The sequence below is a fragment of the Delphinus delphis genome, chromosome 19 (assembly GCF_949987515.2).
Source record: "Delphinus delphis chromosome 19, mDelDel1.2, whole genome shotgun sequence".
NCBI lineage: Eukaryota > Metazoa > Chordata > Mammalia > Artiodactyla > Delphinidae > Delphinus > Delphinus delphis.
The window spans coordinates 15,149,597-15,168,111 of NC_082701.1; the positions used below are offsets into that span (position 1 = coordinate 15,149,597).

At 40.8% G+C, this 18,515-nt stretch overlaps 1 protein-coding gene across 3 annotated transcripts in view; it reads right to left on the reverse strand.

Moving 5' to 3' along the window:
• MAP3K3 (mitogen-activated protein kinase kinase kinase 3) overlaps window positions 1–18,515 on the reverse strand; it is a 62,403-nt gene that overhangs the window by 21,558 nt on the left and 22,330 nt on the right. For all 3 annotated transcript variants that reach the window (XM_059998288.2, XM_059998287.2, XM_059998289.1), the window contains 3 exons: window positions 12,958–13,057; window positions 8,117–8,230; window positions 1,122–1,242 (listed from right to left, as the gene is read on the reverse strand). In XM_059998288.2, the coding sequence (XP_059854271.1) occupies window positions 1,122–1,242; window positions 8,117–8,230; window positions 12,958–13,057 (335 nt within the window). The remainder of the gene's footprint in view (window positions 1–1,121; window positions 1,243–8,116; window positions 8,231–12,957; window positions 13,058–18,515) is intronic.

Genomic DNA, 18,515 nt, shown 5'->3' on the forward strand with positions numbered 1-18,515 from the left:
ACCTGGATTTTAGGGCCAGAGATACTCTAGATAAGGTTTCCTTGTTGGGGTGCTGGCTCTCTCCTCAACCAGCTTATTGAAAACGCAGCCACCAATTATCCACAATGTTAGGGAAATATGAAACACATATACAGACTTTCAGCTTGGCAACACTTACTACCAGTGCTTGCTAGGGTTCCAGAAATTACTCAGTGAGGCAAAGTCAGTGCCTCAGCAACACATTCTTCCGGCTGCCCCCCGAGGAGGCTTATCACTCCCAGACAAGCTCAGTGACAGGACTGATGCTCAGACCTCCCCAAGTTCAGCTCAGGATCTCCAGAGAGCAGTTCAGTTTGCTGCAATTCTACCTGTATGGATAGAACCTGTATGGACAGCAGCAGGGGTCTCAGCGACGTTAGGGCAGCAACCTCAACAGAAATATTGTTAAGGCCGGACTTCCCTCTTGAAACAAACTGCACAATTCAAGAAATGAGCTTTCTCCTCAGACTGTGGGAAATGGGATCCAGAGCAAAACTGGATTGCCTGGTATAATGCACAGACCTGATTTAGATTCCTCTCCTGGGGAGGCCCGTCAGCAGCTTCGTAGCTTTCTTCCTGATGAGCCAACTGTATTTACTACGTCAACAGTCTCCTGCCCTTCCCAGACAACTTAGTTTGACTCTCCAGGAGTTTCACTGGAGAAACTTTGTCCCATCTTCCTTGAAGCATTAGGACTCCTCAGGAATCACAAGCAAGAGGTTTGATGTCAAAACTCAATCTTGGACCTGATTCGTAACTTCACAAGTCCCCAGTCCTTTGGGGAAAGAATGGTCAAAAACGAGGGTATACTGCTGCTGGAGGTCTTCAAGCAGATGTTTGAGGAGATCACTTTTTCAGGACTGTTGAAAAGGAATTTGATTTTGCCACCACATCATGAGAGTGTAAGCTCCTGGAGGGTCAGGACTCCATCCCAGTCACTTGTCTATTTCTTCTCCCCAAAGAAAAGCATGGAACATTATTCTGAACAGCGTAGCAGTCAATAACGTTTGATGACTGTTTTTTAATAATTTTTAAAAAGAATATTTAAAAAAATACATGGCCAGATAAATTAGATGAGAGGAAAAAAGGGGTGAGATACTCACTGACAGAGAGGTGCCTGCTCCTGGGCTCAGGGGGCTGGTAGATGGTATTTATGTCTCCCGCAGACTGGGAAGCTTTGATTCGCACCTGCCTGGACACCCCGGAGTGGGGAGGGGAACTGGTCTGCAAGATAAGAGGAAAAAGGCTGAGCTCGTTAAGCAGGCAGGCTTAGAAAGGCCCCCCGCCCCTCCCTGGGCCTCCCCATGCTCTCAGCCGCCATCACGCTTTCAATACATGAGCTACCCAGCTTTCCCTCAAATCTCACTCCTCAACTCATCTTGGCAAATCACTGTTTACTCAATGTAGTTATCCAGCTTCACTGATATAGAGCACTGAGACTCAGTGCTCCAATTTATTAGGTGATGACCCAGACACAGAAGAATAACAGGCATTCCTGTAATAATGTGCCAAACAGAAAAGCGTTGTAAATACCCTCTCATAAAACTCTCCAGAGAGCTTGGGAAGAATAGCAGGAAAAGCAGGAAATTATTTCTGTGGCAAGATCACCTGCCACGTGGGGGGTCAGAATGGAGAATGGTGGCAACTTCTGCACCAAAAATTCTGGTTGATAAACTTAAAAAATAGCTTGATATGCTGCTTCTTCCCCAACCATAATCACTCCTGGAAAATTAAGGTAAGAAGGTCTCAGATGCTTCATATTACTGGGGTTTACATGTGAACCATCTCAGGATTGTGTTCATCTCAGAAAGGCTATCAAGGCACCATTCTGCCAGAGGTCAAGGACTTCAGAACAGGGTCAGCAGCCTTGCCACATCTACCTCACTTTGCACTGACCCTGCTGGGCCTCAAGGTGAGCCCTTGAGAGAAAACAAAGCAACAGAAAGGGACCCTTGCACTGAGAAAGCTTAAAACTGAAGCTTGAAGGTGAGCTAAGCGATGTCAGGATGTGCTCATAAATAAGCAGAGCACTGTGGAGAGTGGGAGCTCAGAATTTATAAATAATTTGGGTCAAAGTTTCTACTTGTTTCTCTCTCTCTCTTACCTCCTGTAAGAAAAAAAAAAAGGTCCAACCTAAACAAACTATATCCTGTCCTCCAGGAAAAAGGCTTCCCGCTCTCAGGGCTAAGTTCAGCTGCCAAGCAGCCTCCTCTAGTCCCCCCACGCCAGACTCTATCACATGCAGGGCTGTCTTGACAAACTGTCTTGCTCTAACGGGAAGTCAGACCAAGGGGAAGTGAGTGTTCTTGCTAAAGCCTCCAATGTGCAATAGCTCTCTGCCGAGGGTCAGAAAGGAAAAAACAATCAAAGCCACACGCTGGGGAAGCAGGCCAGTGAAGGGCAAGGAAAAAGCCACAGCCTTAGAGTCAGAAAGAGGAGAGCTGCACGCTGAGCACCCCAAGGACACCTGCTTAGACACGGGGCCTTACACAGGGTGGGAATTCAATACATCGTGGCAACATGAATCTGAAACGTATCAAAGAACATAGATTCTAAACTCTCAATTTTAAATCTAAAAGCTGAGCCAGGAGAGGAGGTTCAACAGCCAGCACGAGCGTAGGTTTCTAAAACGAAAGGCTGACTGTGGCAACAGTGGGAAAACAGATGAAGGGAATCAGGGAAGGTTTCAAAGCAGGGCTTCTCACATTTTCGTGTGCACACAAATCACCTGGGACCTTGATGAAGTGCAGATTGTGATTCAGTAGGTCTGGGCTGGGGCTGAGAATCTGCATTTCTAACAAGCTTTCAGGTGATGCTGACACAGGGCGGCAGCAAGGTCTTAGGAGGTGAGTCACACTTGGGTTTAAGGCAATGGTTCTCAGCCCGAGCCGACCAGCAGAACTGCCTGTGGGGTTTTTAACACCTCAGGCCAACTACAACAGAATCTCTGGGGGTAAGGCCGAAGGACTGGTGTTTTTTAAATCTCCCCCAAGTGTTTGTAATAGTCAGTCAAGTTCAGAAAACCCTGATTTAAGGAGATAAAAGAGAATGGCATGGTAAACAAAAATGAGGTTGATGCAAGGATTCAGGGAAACTTGAACAAGACCTAGAAGTGGGCAAGAGAGGAAGGAGGAAGGTGGGACTAGGAAAAATAAAAGGGACCTGTAAGAGAGTGAAAGGAGAGCCAACAGGTATAAAGTGTGTAGCTGGCAGAACATTCTAAAGACAGCAAATAGAATGGTCATTTCATTTGACCATTCAATGAAAACCTCACTGAAAGGCTCTGGGGGTAGCAGTGTGCTGTGGCCGACACAAACAACATGAAAAATTACCAGGGAGCCACATGCACAAAGACTGCAGTCACTGGAAGCGAGGAGATTAGCAGAAAAAGAGATTATAAAAGTTGACCCACAAATCATCTCGATAAAAGATTTGGTGGTGTCAGACAAAGGGAACAGGTGGATTCAATGATGCAGGGGGAAAAGAAGAGGTGTGTGTGTGTTTGCTTTAGTTTGGTTCACGGAAACATGAGCTGAGAAATGGCACCTTGGATGTCACTAGTCCTCTGCTTCAATGGTGGCAACGAGACATTTCCATGATAGACCATGACAGTTATGATAGCTGTGGAAGCATCCAGGTTATTTAATAGATTTACAGCTTTAACATCCATGAATTTATTAAAAGCCTTAAAAAAATCTGCTTTGAAGCTATACAACTTGAATAAAGGATGCCATGTTTATACCCCTTATACAAATTCTTATTTCCATTTTGTTCTATGATAATCCTCAATATTCAAGGGGCTCATCCAAACTGAGATTAGGTGAACAAATCTGTGTTTTTATTATCCCTGCTCTTCAATGCGTCACAGGCTTTGTTTATACATAGGTATGCTTCGGCTTCCTTTCCCGACTAAAGAGTTCCAGGCCTTTTAGGCCATACACATATAAAACTGACCCCAACCCCTTAAAAAGTTTGTCTTCTCTTGGACCTTTCCTAGCTCAGTTAACCTTCTGAGCTGTGGGGAAGAGAATGACACATCTCACAAGTTTTCCTCACGGGCAACATTATACTTTCTGTTCTGTTTCTAATGAACTGTGAAAGAACCTGGGTGAGGTTTCCCAAGGACCACAATAATTCTAAGATCCCTTTCCTGGATGGTATCTAATACATACTGGACTACAGTCAGAACATCTGGATTCAAGACCAGCTCTGTCGCTATCTACTGTTTCACCTAGGCCAAATCACTCTAAGCCTCAGTTTCCCCAGGGGGTAGACTGGCGATAACAGATGCCTAACCAACCACTCAAAGCTGCAAAAACCAAATGAAAGTTGAAAGTACCTTATACATGTAAAGTGTAATGATTTTTAAACAGGGGCCAGACTGAAGGTATTCTGCCCAACAAGTTTCGTTCTAACTTCCTGCACTTGCCCCATTAGTTTCTTGGAAAACTGAAAATAATTACCATTTAGATTATCCTTGATATTTTGAACTTAAATAGTGTCAAATTCATTGATGGGAAATTTGGGAAGTGGGCAACATTTAGATGAGAAGATTATAAGTTTACTTTTGTCAGAGAGAATCTGAGGTAACAAAACAAAATGCCATTCACAGTTTAAGATGGTTGGGTATTTAGCTTTTATCATATGCAGGTACAAGTGACAACAGAATGTTAAGCTTGAGATTATGTTATGACAGTGGAAAGGTCGAGAAAGTTATAAGAAAGTCAAGAGCAGAAAGATAAATTAAGAGTTAGATGCACACATGTTTAGAAAAGAAGTCTGTAATAGGAAAACAGCTAAGAGTTGATGGCCCAAGGCAGAGGGCTAGGGCAGCAAGAACTACTGAAGGAGACGGTGAAGTATCTTAAAATGGCAGTAAAACCAAGGCTAGAGAAAGACTCTTCAGATTAAGAGGAGGTTCTGTGATTGCCCAAATCCACGAGTTCTCAGGTAAAAACAATATTGAAGCCTAAGACCTGGCCTTGGCCAGGTGCGATGGGAGGAGTATGACTTTCCACCTTGGTGAGGGATGAAGACAGAGGAAAGATCAGAAGCTGTCATAGAAGGATCAATAAAAAAGGAATCTGGAGAGTAGAAAGAGATAGTACATTTAGAAACAGGAATAAGAAGGGAAGTAAAGGTATAGGTGATAACAAAAGGTGGATGAGTTGACAGATTGCTAAAAATGGAGGAAACTAAGTAGAGAACAAAGTGGCTCACAGTTACCATCAAGAGGAGATGAAGACCAGGTTGATATGGTATCCTGGAGAAGTGTATGTAAAGTGTGATCTGTGGGCTGGTGCCAGGGTACAACCTGTGGTGTATACCAGTCCTCAACAAGGTAAATACCAAAATGGAAGAGTAACTCTTTAAGCACTTTTACAACAATTTGGCAGTGACTCATGTCTATTGAACTTAACAATAAAAGTTGTGGGCTTGTATTTTATACGTCTCTAGTTAAATTTTCCATTTCACTTTTCATGTTTTTAAAAAAGAATTGGTCCATAAAAGATTAGAAACTAGAAGAAAACTGATATTTCATCACAAACAGAGAAGCACTTCCAGAAGTAGGACTCCTAAGCACGTAGCAATTTTGGATCATGATACCTCTGTTTATTGAGAAGCCTGAGGTCTAGCTGAGGAAGTCCTCAAGGAAAGATTTCATCACCACCAATGCCACTATTAGTCTTAAATGCAAATCTTTATAAATGCAAAAAAAGGAGTAGCTTAAGTGTTCCAACAGTAGCAAAAATGGTTATTTAATTAAATTATGGTATAGCCACTCAACGGACTTATGCATCCTTATAAATTATAATCATGAAGACTGTATATTAACAGAAAAATGTACATGACAATGTTAAGTGAAAAATTAAAGTAGAAAATTGTATAAATACCATGACAACACTTATAGTGTGTATACATATGGCCAAAGAGGGGCGTATGCAAAAATCAATCAATGTGTTACGGTGCTAGGATTATGTAAGACGGTCCTCTTTTTTTTTTAAGTTTACAATAAGTTATACTGACTTTATAATAATTTTAAAAAATACACATCCTTAGAGAGAGAGGCATCAAGGTGGCACTTATTTTATGTGATATCTAATGCCACACCATCAGTGTCGGAGCTTAGATGGTCATCTTTCAAACAGCTCTGGTGTTGCAGCAGTATCTGCAGCTGAGTGCACCCCTTACTGGATGGGAAAGCGAATGCAAAGAACCAGTTGTCTACAGTTTCTCATCAGGGGGGTGGAGGGATCACAATCAGGGGTGCTAGCTCCCAGTTAAACAATCACATCATTAAACTAAACCCCAATTCCAGCTTCTTCTGTAAAGAAGGGGTTGGCAGAATATGATTTCTGCTTGACTCCTGCTAACAATTCAAGAAGTATTCACTGTGTTCTCTTAAGAGGATGGGTTCCAAAACAAGACACAGCTCCCGTTCTCAAGGAGCTTATAATCTTTTGGGGTAAAACTTACAAATATGCAACAACTAGAGGGCAATTACTCAGGAACCTATAAACTAGTGTGCAAATTATATCCAATGACTAAAGGAACACGGAATAATGAAAATGGTCTCAGTCAAAAATACTGACCAAACTGCAGCAGGTAAATCAAGCTAGAGCCTTAAAAAAGGTTGACCATGGTCTGGCAAAGAGGAAGCAGGAAGAACTGCAGAATAGTGGAAGTATGCTGAAGAACTTGGAAAGATGAGACTGGGGAGCTGAGAGGCAGGGTAGTTAGTGATAACCCTTGGGTGCCATGCTAAATTTAGATCTTACATGATAGGCAACGAGGAAGGCCTACAAGGAGCAGGTGAGTAACTTGAACAGAGAAATGAAATAATAAAGTATATATTTTACTTCAGAATACTTCCCAAAACACATCCAGAAAAGAAGACATTGTGAGAGAGAAGACCAGTCCTCATGCTCAAGGACACTTCTATAATATGAGAAAATGTCTTCTTTACTCTAAGCCTTCCTAACCGCATTCTCCTGTGTCTTTCGCTAATCAATAGACAGTCCAAGGTGTCTTTAAAAATAAATGGTCAGGGGCTTCCCTGGTGGCGCAGTGGTTGAGAGTCCGCCTGCCGATGCAGGGGACACGGGTTCGTGCCCCGGTCCAGGAGGATCCCACATGCCGCGGAGCGGCTGGGCCCGTGAGCCATGGCCACTGAGCCTGCGCGTCCGGAGCCTGTGCTCCGCAAGGGGAGAGGCCACAGCGGTGAGAGGCCTGCGTACCGCTAACTAACTAACTAACTAAATAAATAAATAAATAGTCAGCATAAAGCACCATTCCATCTAAACTCTGTCCTGGTATGGAGCGTCCATAGTTCTCAGACAGTAATGTCAGCTGTCCACAGTTGGCTGTCTTCAAGCATAAGGAAAGGAAAGAGTGCCAAGAAACCTTCAGGAACATGCATCTGAAGAAAACTGGTAGAGCCATCAGTGATTAGAAGACAGACCCAGATTACAAGCATTCTTGTGAAATGTAGGCCCCCAGGGACCCTTTAGGAGAGGAAACTACATGAGGGATGATCCCTCACTTCTGAAGGCCCCCACAGATTGCTGCCATTTGGTAAGGTAGCAGCTGGTAAATTACAAGAGGCCCTTTAGACCATGGCCTTTTTTCCACTGAACAGAAGGGAAAGTTTGTTTCCTACATGTGTCCCAAGGGAAAGTCACGGTTGCCCAGGAGTTGTGGGAGTTGGGTTTACAAAGCATGATAGTCTCAAATCCTTGACAGCCTCTACTAATCAGCTCCCCCACGCTGAGCAAATCTCTCTTGCTGGGGTCCAAATCTAGTCGAAAGAACATAAATACAGAGAAAAAGAATTTCCTCCTTTATCATAAAATGTTTCCCTTCCTCCCATACCACAAGCCAAGTCACCTTCAGTTGCAATTTTAACACCAATGATCTGGCTTCGCAGTCAAATCAAATGCAGAAGGCTAAATGGCTACTGACCCAGTGGGCTGGGCCACACCTACGTTCTCGCTTTAGCAGTGACTAAGGAACACAAAATTCTGTCAAGGAAGCAAGCTGGACTCCTGAAGGACAGCAAGCTTTGTCTTCAGCTGTCAGGCCGTGACGGGCTACTTACATGGTTTCTGTCCTGGGACAGCAGCAATATCCTAAGGCTTTTCATGCTTGAGCTTCTATCCAAAATATCAATTGCTTTATCAAGATCATCTTGGTTCTTCAGCAGGATGGAGAGCTGGGACACAGGACACAGAAAAAGGAAATCACATAAAACATAAGTCTTTAGTTTGCAAAAATAAGCAAAATAAGCAACAAAAAAATAAATTTGGAGGAAAACAATCTCAGTGGATACTATGGGGTCTTAAAAGATCTAATTGAAACCACAGAGATATTTTCTTTCCCTTTTTATTAAGTTTACAATTCAAAGATTTTTGGTAAATTTACAGAGTTGTGCAACCATCACCACAATTCAATTTCAAAACATTTCCATTGCTCCAAAAAGATCTCCTGTGCCCATTCAGAGTCACTCCCCTTTTCTACCTCTCACCCCAGGCCACCACTAATCTACTTTCTGTCTCTAGAGATTTGCATTTTCTGGACATTTCATATAAATGAAATCACACAATTCATATTCAATTCAACTCAATTCATAGCCTTTTGCATCTAGCTTCCTTCACTTTGCTTAACGTTTTTGAGTTCATCCATGCTGTAGCACATATCAGTACTTTATTTCAAGGTATTTTTTTTTGATGGTATAAAAATATTTTTAAAAATATTTTCAGTTTTTTTTTAAATTTTTATTTGAGTATAGTGGCTTTACAATATTGTGTTAGTTTCTACTGTACAGCAAAGTGAAATGAAACAGCTATAGTGAAACAGCTATACGTATACATATATCCCCTCTTTTTTGGATTTCCTTCCCATTTAGGTCACCACAGAGCACTGAGTAGAGTTCCCTGAGCTATACAGTAGGTTCTCATTAGTTATCTATTTTATACATAGTATCGATAGTGTATATATGTCAATCCCAATCTCCCAATTCATCCCACCCCCCCCCAAGATATTTTCTAAGAAAAGCTTCGTCTCTAAAAATACCCTTTACTCCAAAGCATCAAATCCGAAACAGTTATAGGCCCCATATTTCTTCCTAGATTAAGCAGTAGAATCATGTCCCATTCTACCCTGTGCTGACATTAACAGAATAAGCAGAAAAGGCACAGGAGGAGGAGGGGTCAGGCAGAGGATGAAAACGTTACTCAAATAAGAACACAAACTTAGACTGCATAGAAGGGTTTAGTATCTTAATGTATAAAGGTTAAAAAAAATCAGTGACTAGAACGAAAAACTACTTCCTCTGTTTTCATTCCACTGAAGTATTAAAGAGATGGTTCTTGAGGGTACAGATAAGCCTCACTCACTGTTAGAAGCAAAAGATATTATGAGTACTTAGTATTAAAAGATGCAAAACTATGCTTTGCCTAAGACCTAAAAAATGTCAGATCTTATGTACTTGTGGCAAACATAAAGCAAAAATCCAATTAATTTCTTCAGTTCCCCATTCAGAATACAAGGAAGTGAGAACTCTAAACCCCAGGCCAGGAAAAAACAAATAGTAAAAACAGTATTTAAAATAAAACCTCAAGACAACCCATGGAATGGGAGAAAATTTTACAAATCATATCATATTGTAAAAGAATTCCTTCCTGGGTAACACTCAAAGTAGGGATAAATAAGGACTGGTGTTGGGGGAGGCGGGGAAGGGGTGGCTGGAGACAGGGGAAGATAAAGAAATTACTGGAGTAGGTTTTAACTTAAAAAAAAAAAAACTACAATTTTGCAAATGTATGATAAGGGTCTAGTATCCAGAATATATAAAGAACTCTTACAATTCAACAATAAAAGGACAAACAATCCGATTTTTTAAAAGGGCAAAGGATTTGAATAGATATTTGTCCAAAGAAAATAAAAAAATGGCTAATGAGCACATGAAAAGCTACTCAACATCGTTAGTCATTAAGGAAATGAAAGTTAAAAACCACAATAAGATACCACTTCACGTCTACTAGGATGGCTATAATTTTTTTAAAAAAGAAAAAAAAAAAGAGAGAGAATCACAAGTATTGGTGATGATGTAGAGAAATTGCAACCCTCGTACATTGCTGGTAGAAATGTAAAGTGGTACCAGTTGATATGCGAAAGTTGGGCAGTTCCTCCAAAAGTTAAATACAGAGTTTCTACAAGAACCATCATTCCACTCAGGTATATTTTAGAGAATTGAAAACATTTGTTCATATAAAAATTTGTACACAAATGTTCATAGCAGCATTATTTATAATAGCCAAAAGTGAAAACAACTCAAGTGTCCATCAACAGATGAATGGATACACAAAATGTGGTATATCCATATAATGGAATATTATACAGCCATAAAAAGGAATGAAGTATGAGACATGCTACAACATAGATGAGCCTTGAAAACATGCTTAGTGAAAGAAGCCAAACACAAAAGGCCACATATTGTGTGATTCCATATATATGAAATGTTCATAATAGGCAAATCCAGAGAGGCAGAAAGTAAATAAGTGGTTGCCAGGGACTGGGGAGTGGGGAGAATGGGAAGTGACTCCTAAGAACTACAGGATTTCTCTTTGGGGTGATGAAAAAGTTTTGGAATCAGGTAGTGATGTTAGTTACACAACTCTGTGAATACACTAAAACCACTGAATTATACAGTTTAAAATGTAAATTTAAAAATAAGAGTAAATTCTATGGCAGGTGAATTATATCTCAATAAAGCTATTATTACAAAAATATAAACATAAATAAAATAAAATCTCAACAGATTTTTTCATTTGTCGTTCACAAATCCTGACAAGGCAGGGTTTAGAGGGCAAAGAAAAGAAAAATAGTTGAGACATTTGAAATTAATAAGATGTAAGTAAATTAGTCAATTCTTGGTCACTGACATTAGCAGACTGCGGAAAGACGTGAATGATTTAAAATAGTAACAATTATGGGAGTTCCCTGGTGGTCTAGTGGTTAGGATTCCAGGCTTTCACTGCCATGGACCAGGTTCAATCCCTGGTCGGGGAACTGAGATCCTGCAAGCCGTGCAGCACAGCCAAAAAACAAAAAACAACAAAAAACAAAGTGATGAAAAATAAATGCTCAAATAAATTAGTCTTCACTGACTCAAAAAATAATGACAATTACTTATATTTGGCTTTAAAATCAATATCTGTATAAACATTTGAATAAAGGAATGCTCAACATTCTGGGCAGCCATTCCCTTGGCAAAAGAGTTTGAAAATGGATTTTGGGACATCTGAAATTCTTAATGGAAATATTAATGGAAAGAGAAACAAGTGGTACTAAATCATCCAGAAAAGTCTTTACTAACTAAAGAACACCTTCTTTAATGCTGATTGGCTAGCTGACTTCAGCCTCACTTTCTTATATAGTCACTGATGCTTGAGCTGCAATTTTTTAAACTTCTATGGATTTGACATTTGTATTTGGGGGGGAGTTCTCAAATCCTGTATTTAAAATGTGTTACTTTACATACTTTAAAATACTTACATCTGTGTTATTTATTAACTATAGAGTTAGTGGTTTATTTTTCAAATTTGCTGTATTTCTAAAATTTATCCAAAAAGCAAAAATCAGATGGTGTTATTTTTGTTAGCTATTTGGCAGTGCATATATCCAGTTGTGGTTGTACATTTTATATGAAGAGGACCACAGAGTTTTTGCCAACAAATGTCATCTCCTACAGATTTAAGCCCCAAAGTAGAGGAAATTCTTAACTTTTCAACCAATAAAATAAAACTACAAAGTAAGGGGACTTCCCTGGTGGCGCAGTGGTTAAGAATCTGCCTGCCAATGCAGGGGACATGGGTTCAAGCCCTGGTCCGGGAAGATCCCACATGCCGCGGAGCAACTAAGCCTGTGCGCCACAACTACTGAGGCTGTGCTCTGGAGCCTGCAAGCCACAGCTACTGAGCCCACGTGCCACAACTACTGAAGCCTGCGTGCCTAGAGTCCATGCTCTGCAACAAGAGAAGCTACTGCAATGAGAAGACCGCGTACCGCAACGAAGAGTAGCCCCTGCTCACCGAAATTAGAGAAACACCGCACAGCTACTAAGACCCAACCCAGCCAAAAATAAATAAATTAAAATAAATAAATTAAAAAAAAAGAAAAACTACAAAGTAAGGACCTGACTCTCAAAGAGCCATGAGGTTGCCCAGCTTTCCTGTCTTTCCCCCCAACTCAGTTCCCTCAAGGTGCAGGCTCCTTATTGGGCACAAACAGTGCCTTTCAGACTAATGCAAAGCACCAGCCTAAGCAGACTGCAGCCTCTAGTACGTTCCTTGGAGCTGGGAAAGCAGCCAAGTAACTGACATTCAAAAGAATTCCTTCCTGGGTGATGTTCAAAGTATGAATAAATAAAATGGCTGTTGGGCGGGGTTAGGAGGACTAAGAGTTAAAGAAATCATTAGAGTAGGTGCTAACGTTTGGAACCAGCTACAGTTAGAAGTTAAACTCTGAGAGAAGAATCCAGCATTTATGCCTGTCAATAGAGGATCTACCCACCAGTTTTCCACACCTCCCCAGCCCTACTGAACCCTCTGCTACTAAGGCTGTGCTGGAAGGAAAAAGATAACCTACAAAATGTAAAGGAGACAATATAAGCCCTGACCCTAATCGCGTACCTGATTCCACCATGGAGTATTAGAGCTACCAGCATTCAATGAGCAGAGGGAATGGACATAGCTATGTAACCTCCCATGTAATAAAAAAGAGAAATCGCAGAATTACTGGAATTAAGGAAAGAGGCTCCAGAAAATGAAAACCTGAAGATGACATTAAAGGAACAAACTAGGAAATCCTCAGTTAAACAGAGAGAAAAAAGGTAGGCAGCTGGGCCTCCCTTGCCCGCACACCATCCATCTTTCGTACCTCATTGTTCATGTAATGTAGATCAAGAGGCTGCCCAAACACTGTCGTCACCTTGTGCTCCACATCTTCATATCTTACAGGCCGGCTGAATGCTATAATTCTGAAAAGGAACAGAAATCATGGTTAACTGTATATTTTAAATGCAGGGTTTAGAAGCTATGGCTCCTGAGTGTTATCTTCCTTTTCTTTTCAACATAGAATTCTCTTTTTATTTTTCATGCAGCTTGCCTTTCTCTGTATTTTTTTCTTCTCTTACGTCTACCTTTATCTTTTCACCCTTCTTCTGAGCATCTCTCAGGTTTGTCAATAGTACCTATGAGCAGTACTCAATCTCAGCCATTGTTCTTCCACTTCATCTCAGCTCTTTCGGTCAATGACAGTGCAGTATCATAGGAGGATACCTGGATTTAAAAACTATGCTTCAAATATTCCTGTTAGGAAGAAAACCTGGGGATTGGAGCAGCAGTCCTGAAAACATGGTCTTAACTCCTATAAACAACTCAACTCCAGGACTTGAAAGGTCTCTTCCATTGTTCATTTTTGAGATGCCACAGTAATCTCAATGCTGATTATCCTCAGAACTGACATTTCCTGCCATAGTCACAGGAATTCCCCTTGAGTTGGTTATATGCCTGATCAGTTTTTTCTTAACCAGTGACACATGTGTGCATGTAAGTAGCGTTGATATTGATGCTCTTCTAGAGAGACTCTCTAGGTCAGTTCAAAGAACAATTTCTATAAATAGATGGTAGAGTAAGAACATGTTCAAAGAGGTCTTAAAATGATTTGTCGTTAAATGTCACAGCAAAATTTACAAGTGGGGATAGATGAAACAAGGTTGGCAAAATGTTGATAATGTTGAAGTTGGGTGACAGGTCCTTGGGGGTTGAGTATCATATTCTATTTTTGTGTGTGCTTGAAATGTTTTTAATAAAAAGCTTTAATTAATGCATTAGGTTTAACTATATGATACTGGAGGTAGTCAACAATTTTTGCATATAAAAGTGGCAATTTTATATGGGACCAACCCAACACTCTAAAACTTAAATAATTAAAACAAAAATAAGCAAAGAGGGACTTCCCTGGTGACACAGTGGTTAAGACTCCACACTCCCAATGCAGGGGGCCTGGGTTCGATCCCTGGTCAGGGAACTAGATCTCACATGCCTTTTGCAACTAAGAGTTCGCATGCCACAACTAAGGAGTCCACGTGCTGCAACTAAGGAGCCCATGAGCCACAACTAAGGAGCCCGCCTGCCGCAACTAAGACCCCACGCAACCAAATAAATATTTAAAAAAAATAAGCAAAGAGATAAACAGAAGAGAATATCAGAAACCCATATATATTATATATATATATATATACATACATATATATATATATATATGTATAAAGAAAATACAGGATTGAAAAAAATATTAGAGCAGGGAAGGTCTTCCTAAGCATTGCATAAAATAGATAAGACAAAAAGGAAGAAGACAAGTTTGACAACAAAAATTTAAACTTTTGATGGGAAAATAAACCATCAACAAAGTTAAAAAGAGGGCTTCCCTGATGGCACAGTGGTTGAGAATCTGCCTGCTAATGCAGGGGACACGGGTTCGAGCCCTGGTCTGGGAGGATCCCACATGCCGCGGAGCAACTAGGCCCGTGAGCCACAACTACTGAGCCTGTGTATCTGGAGCCTGTGCTCCGCAACAAGAGAGGCTGCGATAGTGAGAGGCCCGCGCACCGCGATGAAGAGTGGCCCCCGCTTGCCACAACTAGAGAAAGCCCTTGCACAGAAACAAAGACCCAACACAGCAAAAATAAATTAATTAATTAATAAACTCCTACCCCCAACATCTTCTTTAAAAAAAAAAAGTTAAAAAGAAATACCAAACTTGGAGAAAATACTTGCAAAAATCAGTAAGAAAAAGACAGCCCAATAGAAACACAAGCAAAGGATATGATGAATGGCTAATAAACACATGAAAAGATGCTTAATGTGATAGGGGAAAATGTATATTAAAACCACCTTAATCTGTTAGCATGTCTAGACTTAGATGAAATCTGACTAGCGTGTGGCGGACTAGCAGCACTCAGCCATCAGCCTCTATAGTTCTTGCCCTCCTCCACACTGACAGGAAGAAGTGCGTGGTTCTCTCATATACTCCCTGCTCCCCCAGACTGGGAAGTGGTATAACCAGAGGAAGAAGCAATAAGCCACAGCAAAGAGGGATCTAAGCCATTTTTTAAAAAATTTATCTTATTGAAGTATAGTTAATTTTACAATGTTATATTAATTTCTCCTGTATAGCAAAGTGATTCAGTTATACATATACATGCATTATTTTTCATATTCTTTTCCATTATGGTTTATCATAGGATATTGGCTATAGTTCCCTGTGCTATACGGTAGGATCTTGTTTATCCATTCTATATATAATAGTTTGCATCTGCTAATCCCAAACTCCCAATCCATCCCTCCCCCACCCCCCTCCCCACTGGCAACCACAAGTCTGTTCTCTATGTCTGCGAGTCTGTTTCTGTTTCATAGACAAGTTCATTTGTGTCATATTTTAGATTCCACATATAAGTGATATCATCTGGTATTTGTCTTTCTCTTTTTTTAAAAGAAATTTATTTATTTATTTTTGGCTGTGTTGGTTCTTCATTGCCACGTGCGGGCTTCCTCTAGTTGCGGTGATCAGGGGCTACTCTTCCTTGCAGTGCACGGGCTTCTCATTACGGTGGCTTCTCTTGTTGCAGAGCACAGGCTCCAGGAGCGCGGGCTTCAGTAGTTGTGGCACATGGGCTCAGCAGCTGTGGCTCACGGGCTCTAGAGCGCAGGCTCAGTAGTTGTGGTGCATGGGCTTAGTTGCTCCATAGCATGTGGGATCTTCCCAGACCAGGGCTCAAACCCATGTCCCCTGCATTGGCAGGCAGATTCTTAACCACTGTGCCACTAGGGAAGTCCTGTCTTTCTCTTTCTGACTTACTTCACTTAGTATGATAATCTTTAGTTCCATCCATGTTGCTGCAAATTGCATTATTTCGTTCTTTTTTATGGCTGAGTAGTATTCCATTGTATATATGTATCACATCCTCTTTGTCCATTCATCTGTCGATGGGCATTTAGGTTGTTTCCATGTCTTGGCTACTGTAAATAGTGCTGCTGTGAACACAGGGGTGCATGTATCTTTTGAATTATAGTTTTGTCTGGATATATGCCCAGGAGTGGGATTGCTGGATCATATGGCAACTTTACTTTTAGTTTTTTGAGGAATCTCCATACTGTTTTCCATAGTGGCTGCACCAATTTACATTCCCATCGACAGTGTAGGAGGGTTGCCTTTTCTCCACACCCTTTCCAGCATTAGTTATTTGTAGACTTTGTAATGATGGCCATTCTGACCAGTGTGAGGTGATACCTCATTGCAGTTTTGATTTGCACTTCTTTAACAGTTAGCGACGCTGAGCATCTTTTCATGTGCCTGCTGGCAACCTGTATGTCTTCTATGGAGAAATGTCTAACTAGGTCTTCTGCCCATTTTTCGATTGGGCTGTTTGTTTCTTTGTTATTGAGTTGTATGAGCTGTTTGTATATTTTGGAAATTAAGCCTTTGTCAGTTGCATCAATTTGCAAATATTTCCTCCCAGTCCATAGGATGTCTTTTCATTTTGTTTATGGTTTCCTTTGCTGTGCAAAAGCCTGTAAGTTTGATTAGGTCTCATTTGTTTATTTTTGCTTTTATTTCTCTTGCCTTGGCAGACTGACCTAAGAAAATAGTATGATTTATGTCAGAGAATGTTTTGCCTATGTTCTCTTCTAGGAGTTTTATGGTGTCGTGTATTATATTTAAGTCTTCAAGCCATTTCAAGTTTATTTTTGTGTATGGTGTAAGGGTGTGTTCTAACTTCACTGATTTACACGTGGCTGTCCAGCTTTCCCAACACCACTTGAAGAGACTCTCTTTTCTCCATTGTATATTCTTGCCTCCTTTGTCAAAGATTAATGGTAGGTAATGTGGGTTTATTGCTGGGCTCTCTACTGTGTGTTCCATTGATTCAAATGTCTGTTTTTGTGCCAATACCATACTGTTTTGATTACTGTAGCTTTGTAGTATTGCCTGAAGTCTGGGAGGGGTATGCCTCTGGCTTTGTTCTTTTTCCTCAGGATTGCTTTGGCAATTCTTAGCCTTTTATGATTCCACATAAATTTTAGGATTATTTGTTCTAGTTCTGTGAAAAATGTCATGGGTAATTTGATAGGTAAGCCATTGGATTTTAATGAAATCTGGCTGGCTGAAATCAGTGGGCACCATAAAAGCTGTTATCATCTAGAACTGCGCTGTTCAGTATGGTAGCCACTAGCCACATGTGGCTATTTAAATTCAAATTAAATTTTAGAATTGGCTCTTTCAGTCCCACTAGCCACATTGCAAGTGCTCACTAGATACATGTGGCAAGCGCCTAGTATACTGGAGAACTCAGCTGTAAGTCGGCCCTCCATATCCACAGGTCCATAACTGCAGATCAAAAATATCTGAAAAAGGGCTTCCCTGGTGGCGCAGTGGTTGAGAGTCTGCCTGCCGATGCAGGGGACACGGGTTCGTGCCCCGGTCCGGGAAGATCCCACATGCCGTGGAGCGGCTGGGCCCGTGAGCCATGGCTGCTGAGCCTGTGCGTCCGGATCCTGTGCTCTGCAGCGGGAGAGGCCACAACAGTGAGAGGCCTGTGTACTGCAAAAAAAAAAAAAAAAAAAAAAAAAAAAAAAAAATCTGAAAAAAATTCCAGAAAGTTCCAAAGAGCAAAACTTGAATTTGCCACATGCTGGCAACTATTTACATGGCATTTACATTGTATTAGGTATTATAAGTAATCTAGAGATGATTTAAAGTATACACGAAGATGTACATAGGCTATATGCCAAGACTGCACCATTTTACCTAAGAGACTTGACCATCCAAGGAGTTTGGTATCCACAGGGGGTCCTGGAACCAATTCCCTCGGCTACCAAGGGATTACTATAGAACCTTTCCATTACAGCAGCAAGTTCTACTGAACAACATTGATAGGATATTACTATAAACCATAATCTATCCTTCACACAAAGCATAACATCTCAGGAAGATAATTTCTCTATAACTTTTCCTTCATCCATCACTACCTTTCATTTTTGGAAATTATACTGCTGAATGTATTAGCTTATATCTACCAGGAAATCCATCCATATTGTAATCCTTATTTTTCCCTCAAATCAACTGTCCCAAACAATAATTAGGTGCAATCTAGATATGGGTTATCTAGATATGAGTGTTTTCTGGATTCTTTTGAGAGAATACCTTTCTATTAATTCAAAAGGGGCCAGCCTTTTTTTTTTAAATCAATTTTTTAAATTTATTTATTTTTTTGGCTGCATTGGGTCTTCGTTGCTGCGTGTGGGTTTTCTCTAGCTGTGGCAAGCAGGGGCTACTCTTCCTTATGGTGCACAGGCTTCTCATTGCGGTGGCTTCTCTTGCTGTGGAGCATGGCTCCAGACCTACGGGCTTCAGCAGTTGCGGCATGTGGGCTC